The 9,450-nt window shown below is 44.6% G+C and overlaps 1 protein-coding gene across 1 annotated transcript in view; it reads right to left on the reverse strand.

Moving 5' to 3' along the window:
* LOC149281856 (G protein-signaling modulator 1-like) overlaps positions 1-2,779 on the reverse strand; it is a 42,589-nt gene extending 39,810 nt beyond the window's left edge. The window contains exons 1-5 of the mRNA XM_089498995.1: positions 2,559-2,779; positions 2,085-2,220; positions 1,635-1,777; positions 1,039-1,162; positions 472-587 (exon numbers count right to left, since the gene is read on the reverse strand). Of these exons, the coding sequence (XP_089355121.1) occupies positions 472-587; positions 1,039-1,162; positions 1,635-1,777; positions 2,085-2,220; positions 2,559-2,779 (740 nt within the window). The remainder of the gene's footprint in view (positions 1-471; positions 588-1,038; positions 1,163-1,634; positions 1,778-2,084; positions 2,221-2,558) is intronic.
* Positions 2,780-9,450: the final 6,671 nt, after the last annotated feature.

Below are 9,450 nucleotides of genomic sequence, written 5' to 3' on the forward strand. Positions count from 1 at the left end.
CGCGATTAACCCTTTAAGCTGAAAAAAACTTTTGGGTCATAAACAAAAGTCATGGTCAGACTTTAAGTCAGACTTTGAATATATTTTATTATCTTTTTACAAAACAAATCAAGCCTGAGACGGATCGGATACATTCAGACACATCGACTCGTTACATACAATACTCCAACGTTCCGAAAGAAGATTCTGAAGAGCGGACGATGTAACGATCCTTAACTGCATGTAAATGCCCTACATTTAGGGGATCTAGAGAGATGGTCTGTAGCGGAGTCTAAACCAGAAATACTATGGCAACAACCAATCAGCAGCTGCTGTTGTTGCGTCACATGACAGGAAGAAGGCAAAAATGAGCATGAATAAGGAGCTATTTCTGGGAAGTCGGTAGGACTGGGAGTGATGTTCCTAATGCACGTAGTCACAAAGCGTTACGTTAAGAAGAGAAAGCAGAAACACTCTAATTTCCAAACCTACTTGTAATAGTCCGCTGAGACGTCGAACCTCCCCAGGAATATGTGGGCATTTCCCAGGTTGCTGTACGCCCTCCGCTCCGCTGCTTTGTCGCCGAACTCTTTCGCGATGGCGAGTCTCTGCGAGTGAGAAGAGAGAGAGAGAGAAGAGAGAAAAGAGAGAGAGAGAGAGCGTTATTATCCAGCGCCATCAAAAGAGGTTAACCCATTTTTTTGTAGTTTTTGAAACTTAGGTAACAAGCTTAACCCTTAACCTCCTGGGAATTAAACTTTAACTATTTCACAACGCCTGCATTCTGTTGGCCTCTGGAAATAAATGGGTTAATCTAGACTCGGATTTTTAGGACTTTTTTTGAAAATTTTAACTCACTTAAAGCGTTTTAGAAGAACTCATGATGTATCGGAAGCTCTTTATGGTATCGAATGGATACATTAAAATCCGCCATTTACTGCACCCCTTAAGTTTGGGGGCGGGGGCATTTAGGGTAAACAATTCTTGTAGGCGCCATGTTTTAAGCAGAAAACCAAAGTCCAAAGCTTCTTATGAAAAGGTTCTAAATGTTTACTGTACCTCCTTGTGAAAGGCGATGGCCTCATTGAAATTTCCTAAGAGGTAGTGTGTGTTCCCGAGGTTCCCATAGGCTCGGCCCTGCGCGGCCCTGTCGCCCAGCTCTTTCACTAAAGCCAAGTTTCTCCTGTGAAGAAGACATGATGGTCCACGAATGACTAAAGAGGTAATTAACATTAACACCAGCGATCGGCAAGAGCCTCTTTTATGTAAAATTGAGGAAAGGCCTTCATCAACAAATCGTGAACTTTTGGTAGGAGGACCCAAAAAGACCTCTTCTCCAAGTCTGTCTTAGAATGGACTCTTGAAGGAGACCTTGAGCTCTCCCACAATGCTTCCATACCCTGCTTCGTCCCTCTAGACTACCAAAGACTCCAGCTATGGACACAACATCTTGGACTTCTAGTTAAGTCACCATTAAGTGCCGGCGGCTTCTCAACCTCAAAGAACATGGAGCATTTTTACCCAAAAGCATTCAAAATGAACTCAGCCCCCCCCCCATGGGTTTTTCGATCATAATATGTGGTATAAATAAGCCATCTAAGGTCCCTTTGATTCCTGGCAATAACGAGGGTACGCGCCCCGGGTCAGACACTCACTCGTAATACTCCGTCGCTTTCTGTAGAGTCTCCTTGACTTCCTCCGAGAGGTCGCCGGGAATCTGAGGCATGCTCCAGGACAGCTGCTTCCCTCGGGCATGGAAGACATTGCCTGCGTTATACAGGGCGCGAGCTTCACCCACCTGCGTCGGGAACAGACAGAGGAGATTATTTTCGGCAAACCAGACCATGGCGATGGTTAATGGTTAGGTTTAGGTAAGAGCCCAAGTGAAACTTTAGACACGGACCCATCTAGTCGCCCACATCTCCTACTGTAACGACTCAAACCTTAATCAGTCGTTGGTCTCGTCTTAGATTCAGGAGCCGTATGTCTATCCCATGCTTGTTTAATACCCTCACTGTATTACCCTCTACCACCTCTGCTGGTTGACTGTTCACCCTTCTCACACTTTTATTTTGTGTTTAAAGTCCCCAGAAAAGTATTGATACCTTGTCTCCCTGCTCCTGGGAGATATTAAGATGTCGGTGGCAGCAAGCGATCGCCTCATCATATTGCCCTAGGATTTTTAAGGTGTTCCCCAGGTTTCCACTGGCTTTAGCTTCTCCGATGCGGTCTCCGATGGACCTAAAATAAACAAAAAAGCTCTCAGAACAATAAAAACCCTCAAATTCTAACCAAATATTTGCCATTCTTCTATCTTTTGTCGAACTCATCGTGTAAAAGCATCCAAAACCCACAATTATAGGGTGAGGAATTCTAACACCATCGCGCACGTACATTCTAGTTTTTTGTTTTTTTAATGTGTCTGCGTCTTACATCCCATTTATCAAAATTTGGTGGTTGTCATTTTTCATTTTCGGGGGGAAAAATGTTCCACTTTATGCTACAAAAGTGTCCTAAATGAAATGAAATCTCAATTCGAGGGTCGGCCGGTATCCGACCTTTCGCTCAGAACCCCTTACCTGGCCAAGGTCAAGTCATGCTTATGGTATTCCAGGGCCTTGGAGTACTCCTTCAGGTAGAAGTAAGCGTTGCCGAGCTGGCTGTAGATGGCACTGAGAGTCTTCAGATCTTCAGTCCCCACCTGGACGGCAGCTTCGAAGAAAGCGGCTCCAGCCTTGAAGTCGCCCGCCTTGCACAAGCGCTCCCCTTCTAACGCTAACTCCAGGCAGGAGGCCTCCATCCTGCAACAACAAGGAGCCGAGGACACATGGTTTTTATAACTTTTATAATCATCGTTTCATAACATCCCTAGAAAAAAAGCTTCCTAACGGAACGCCGCCGATCCTTAGAAAAAGTAATCATTGTTATAGCGAAACGCGCAGGGAACCCCGGCACAATCCGGAATCAGAAGTCATCTAAATCGCTTAAAAATGGACAAAAGAATGAAGGATTATGAGAAATTATAAAAAAAAAAAATAATTGTTATGGCGAAACGCGCCTGGAGCCCCCGGCACAATCCGGAATCCAGAATCATAAATCATCGAAAATTACTTAGAAATGGGAAAAATTGGCAAGGAATGAAGGATTATGAGAAATTATAAAAATAAAACATTGTTATAGCGAAATGCGCAGGGAACCCTGGCAAAATCCGGAATCCAGAATCATAAATCATCGAAATTACTTAAAAATGGGGAAAATGGACAACAAAGGATTATGAGAAATTATGAAAAGTAATCACTGTTAAAGCGAAACGCGCAGGGAACCCCCGGCACAATCCCGGGAATTATAAATCGTCTAAAATTGCTTAAAAATTGGAAAAATGGACAGCAAAGGATTAGGAGGACTACGCGTCACATGAGTCCCACGAGTGAACCCCGTATGCGGAATGTTATCATCTAGAACTCTAATTAGCGAAGGCCGGGCTGCGAGAGCTCCAAATGTTTCCACACGCGAATTCTGAACTGGAATTGAATCCATTTGGCACCCAACGTGGGTAAACAGTCTGTGTTACCATACTTTAGGAGCGGAACTTATGTTCTCTACAACAAAAACAGATGATACCCGGTAAATAATGGCACGTTTATACACGTTTTATTATTTTTGGGGGTATTTTTTTTATTATTATTTTTATAAAAACTGGTTTTCTTTTCCTTTAAAGAAACATTCCTTGTCCAAAAAGCAAACGGCCAGCGTGCCAGGGTTTAGTGGAACTGGCAGGGATTTCAGACAAACGGCTAAATAATGATGTAAGAGGAATTCCAAAAAACAATGAACAACGTACCAGTTATGGACCAAGACGAGCGAATATAAAAATATAACGGAAACTGGAAAAAACGACTAGTGCTAAAAAGTAGAATCATGGGGTTTATTTACCCCGTTTAATTTATAAAGCCGTTCCCTGCTGTTTCTATACACATTATCGGGGCTTTTAGGGCTGTAGAACTCTGCGATCCCCTCATACCCAGCAAACATTCTGACCTCCTAGAAAAGAGGGGCATCAGGGGAGGAAAAAAGCCACATACGGATTTATTATTACCGGATACCACAAGCCTCGTCTCCTCCGGTGGGGGTGGGGAATGCTTTGCTCCTACCTCTGGTGCTGAAGGGGTTAACACTATGATGCCACTGGGCCCCCACTAAAGAATTTTTGGGGTCAGCCCCCCCCCAGCCCGTGGACCTCTCTTGGGAACGTCTCCCTATAAAAAGAAACATTTCTAAAATTCTTAGCACGGAACTCACCCGGAACGTCATAGAACGAGTCCTTGGAACGTCATCGCTACTCAACAGCTAAGACTCGGTCGGGGGCAAAGAGCCGCCGAGTACAGATGTTAAATACCGTCTCGTTTTTTTTTTTCCCGTGTCCATGCGCAGATGACCAACAGTGACCGCGATCTCTTAAAATACATAAAAAAAAAAAAAAAATCCCTCCATGCCTCTCAGAGAAACAAAAGAATTTTGCACATCCTCCTGTGGCTCGTTGCTGTTGTTGCCATGGTTACTTTTCAGAAAGAACTGCGGTTGTAACAATACCGTGGCTTCGGAGGGTTTATTTGTCCTCGAGCCGACCGCCGAGCCCCCCTGTGTCTGGCGGGGAGGGTGCTCAGTACTGAGAAATATTATACGGTCTACAAAGGGTCCAGATCCTCGCAATGGCCGACGGCTGGATTGACCCCTTAAAATATTGAAGACCGGGCTTAGCCACCTTTGATCGGCCGCTAGGCTGCTGCTTAGGGCCAGTGGCAAACTAGGAGACTCAGCCATGAGCCTCATAGTAACATAGTAACATAGTAACATAGTTCATAAGGTTGAAAAAAGACCAAAGTCCATCAAGTTCAACCTATATACATATTGTGTCCCTACTGTGTTGATCCAGAGGAAGGCAAAAAACCCTTATGAAGCAGATGCCAATTGCCCCATACCAGGGGGAAAATTCCTTCCCGACTCCAAATATGGCAATCAGAATAAATCCCTGGATCAACGTTCTGTCCCTATTAATCTAATATCCATAACTTGTAATATTATTGCTTTCAAGAAACACGTCCAGGCTCCTTTTGAACTCTTTTATTGAGTTTACCATTACCACTTCCTCTGGCAGAGAGTTCCATAATCTCACCGCTCTTACTGTAAAGAACCCCCGTCTGTGCTGGTGTAGAAACCTTCTTTCCTCCAGCCGTAGAGGATGTCCCCTTGTTATAGATACAGTCCTGGGTATAAATAGGTCCTGGGAGTGATCTCTGTACTGTCCCCTTATATATTTATACATAGTTATTAAATCCCCCCTAAGCCGTCTTTTTTCCAAACTAAATAACCCCAATTCTGATAATCTTTCTGGGTACTGTAGTCCTCCCATTCCCCTTATTACTCTGGTTGCCCGTCTTTGAACCCTCTCCAGCTCCACTATATCTTTCTTGTACACTGGTGCCCAGTACTGTACACAGTATTCCATGTGTGGTCTGACTAGTGACTTGTACAGTGGTAGAATTATTTCCTTGTCGTGGGCATCTATGCCCCTTTTGATGCACCCCATGATTTTATTTGCCTTAGCAGCAGCTGCCTGACACTGGTCGCTACAGGTAAATTTACTGTTAACTAAAACTCCTAAGTCCTTTTCCATGTCAGTCGTCCCCAGTGTTTTCCCATTTAATACATATTCCCAGCCTGGATTTTTCTTCCCCATGTGCATAACCTTACATTTATCTGTGTTGAACCTCATCTGCCACATCCCAGCCCAAGCCTCCAACCTATGCAGATCCATTTGTAATCGTGCACTGTCCTCTATTGTGTTAACCACGTTACAGAGCTTAGTATCGTCTGCAAAGATTGATACTTTACTATACAATCCCTCTACAAGGTCATTAATAAATATATTAAAAAGAATAGGACCCAAAACTGACCCCTGTGGTACCCCACTAGCAACAGTAACCCACTCAGAGTATGTACCATTAATAACCACCCTCTGTTTCCTATCACTGAGCCAGTTACTTACCCACATACACACATTCTCCCCCAGCCCAAGCATTCTCATTTTATGTACCAGCCTTTTATGTGGCACCGTATCAAATGCTTTGGAAAAATCAAGATATACGACATCCAGCGATTCACCCCGATCCGGTCCTGAGCTCACCTCCTCATAAAAGCTGATCAGGTTAGTTTGACAGGACCGATCCCTTGTAAACCCATGCTGATATGGAGTCATACACTTATTTTCATTGAGATACTCCAAAATAGCATCTCTTAGGAAACCCTCAAACAGTTTACACACAACAGAAGTTAAACTAACAGGCCTATAATTCCCCGGGTCACTTTTTGTCCCCTTTTTGAATATTGGCACAACATTTGCTATGCGCCAGTCCTGGGGAACAGACCCTGTCACTATAGAGTCCTTGAATATTAAAAATAGGGGTCTGTCTATTACATTACTTAACTCCCTTAGAACGCGGGGGTGAATGCCATCTGGACCTGGTGATTTGTCTATTTTGATTTTTTTTAGGCGGCACTGCATGATGAAGTGTTGGTTGGGTCCCGTTGGCCATCATTGAGTCAAGACCAGGTCCAAAAGTTGGTCCCCCCCCCAGGGCCCTAGAGTAAAAACGGCCTAAAGAGACACCCACAGAGCTTATACTCTAACCTCGTTCTGCTGCTATGACCCAGTTTCTACAACAACCAGACAGCCAGCATTTCATTATTTTCACCCCCCCCCCCCCCGGAACAGAGAGTCTCGTAATAGTTTTCTGCTTAGCCAGCATTTACCGCCAGATCTGCTGACACCGAATGTGACGAAAGCTGCCTTCCCCTCGAGCCGCAACGCTTTAACAACCCAATCGGTCTATGAGACTGGGAAGCCATCGAGAACCACCCTCCATGGTAGGTACAAGCGATACCAGATCCCACTCCTATTACCACTAAGGACATTTTCTGGTAGGACCCTTTAGGTCAGGGTTGGATCATCTGTGGACAGAGGTGGGAAGGGGACAAAAGCATAGAAGACCTTCGTCAGCGGAACCCATGATCTGTTACGAATTTTGGATACTTTGGCCCTTCATCCAACCAACATGATGGTCTTAGGAAGGAAATGAATCTACCGAAGCCCACCGACCATTAACACCAGATACCCTGGGGCGAGGAAGGTCTCCCCAGTAGAGTGGACTGGAAGGACCTTTAGTACATTAGCTTTGTAACGTAACACAAGACCTAGAGAGATGTCTCTCGGACGCATCGGATGGCGTCGGCAGCCACTGGCTGATAAGGGTGAAAATGATGAAGCTACTAATGGACGCGCGGACGGCTTTTATGAGCAGCTGTTAGACCATTAAAGCAGATTTATCGCTGCTCCCAAATCCTAAAGCTCTACATGCTAAATAAACATGTCGTCAAATCACATACGTGTGCATTAGGAACCCTCCTTATGTATAAACCACGGGAGCAGCCATCCCACCTTCCTGTTCTCGGGATCTATATGATAATTCGTCCCCATTAAGTTATCTCTCCCCTGTTAAGTTGCTGATTGTTGTTGATTGGTTCAGGCAGCCATTTTTAAACGTAGGGAGTGCATGGAGAAAGGAGGCAAATACAGCGAGGGGATTAAACATGCGCGGGATAGACATCCGGCTCCTGAATCTAAGACGAGACCAACGATTGATTAAGGTTTGAGTCTTTACAGCAGGAGAAACGGGCGACTAGACGGGGGCCGGATGGGGGCCGATCTGCCGGCAGATTCTATGTTTCTATCAGACATACAATCCTTGCTGTGTAGCAGTCGAAGTGGGAAAGTCACTGGACTCTTATATTTGGATTTGTCCGAATTTTTAATTTCTTAAAGAATTTTGTTAAATTTGTGAATTTATACGAATGTCCGAAAACATCGATATGGGCCGATCTGCCGGCAAATTCTAGGTTTCTACACCCAAAATCTTCTCTGAATCAGGACCATCATATGCTATTTGAAATCAATAAAAAAAACAAAAACAAAAAAACAAAAAATAAAAAAACTTTTCATATCGTAAACTTTTAACTGCAAAACCTTTGAATTTGTTATACATAAAAATATCTGCCGCTGGAAACCTCACACACGGAATATTTAATATTAATAATTAATAATTAATTCCCATTTGTAAAGATTCAGCAGCTTTAATAATATTTCTAATAATATATTTTCACTAATCGGGAATTCTAGGAGATTACGGGGGGGGGGGATAATGGGATACATTAATTTAATTATTTAAAAGGCTTTTTTTTTTGTTCATACTTCATTTTAGGATTTCTCAATTAATTAATCAGTTTTATGAATCTTTGATTTAATCGAATAGATTGTAAGCTCCCAAGAACAGGGCTCTATTCTCCTTCTTAACGTGTTCATCTTTTTTGTAGATTTTTTTTTATAGCTATTTTTCGTTTTTTCCCCTTATTGGTAATAGCGTTTACGGAATCGGCTGGAGCTCTATTAAGGGTCTTTGAAGGACGCTGGAATGTGAGCGTCTGTTAACCCCGCGCGTATGACTTAACCTCTTCACTACCAGAAGCGTAATTGTGGATCCCTCCAAGCCCCCAGAAGCCTATAGTCCTCTCTGTGGTCGGAGAGCTCGGCCGGTGTGGCTCCAGAAGGTACGGTCCGCCAATGGAGGCTAACGATAGGATTCGCAGCCTCACCTCTTTTTGTGCATGTTCCGGGTTTTCTGGACATACAGCCAAAGCTCCAGAGCCATGGGCAGCAGCAGGACCCTCGGACGCGGACCACAGTACACGATCCTACAGACAGCCTTCTCGCCCAGACTCAAGCTGGTGGCCTCACCTCCTGCCGGCATCTCTGTCAGGAGGTATCTACTCATCCCCCGTCTAACCAGGATCTAAGCCGGGGGCTCCCCTCACGCTTCATCCATGGTAGAAGGTCTCGTAGAACTTTGCCTCGAGATACAGAGTCTAAGATATCGGGCTAAGCGAAGAACAAGCCGCCATTGTACTCCAAGCAGGTGGCAGAGGACAATCCCTCAACTTGGGCTTGATGCTTATCTTCTTCCTCATAAACTGGTGGCCAACTAACAGAAACCCTGTGAAAGGTCTAAACATCTCCTCTGGAGAACAGATAACTCATTATTTCATTGGATACTTTTTTTTCCCCGAGAGGAGAGAAGCAATTTCCTGCCTTGGCCGGTTTTTCTTTTTCGGGGGGGCCAGCTGGGCCTCTCCGCGGTGGTCTTCCAAACACCGTCACGGAATCCTGACGGTTCTCCGTGGCACCTTCTACTTCAGCTGTCACAAGAAATACATTGTATCCAGCGTGTGTGTGTGTGGGGGGGACGTCTTGACAGCTGCTCGGTTTTATGTCGTCCCGTCGGGCCTCGGAGCTCTCCAGCTTCGGAATGAATGGAGACCGACGCCGATTCCGATGTCTACGTTAACATTCCGAGGCTGTGG

This window comes from Sceloporus occidentalis, unplaced genomic scaffold (assembly GCF_023333645.1).
Source record: "Sceloporus occidentalis isolate IW3139 unplaced genomic scaffold, rSceOcc1.0.p SCAF_127, whole genome shotgun sequence".
NCBI classification, from domain to species: domain Eukaryota; kingdom Metazoa; phylum Chordata; class Lepidosauria; order Squamata; family Phrynosomatidae; genus Sceloporus; species Sceloporus occidentalis.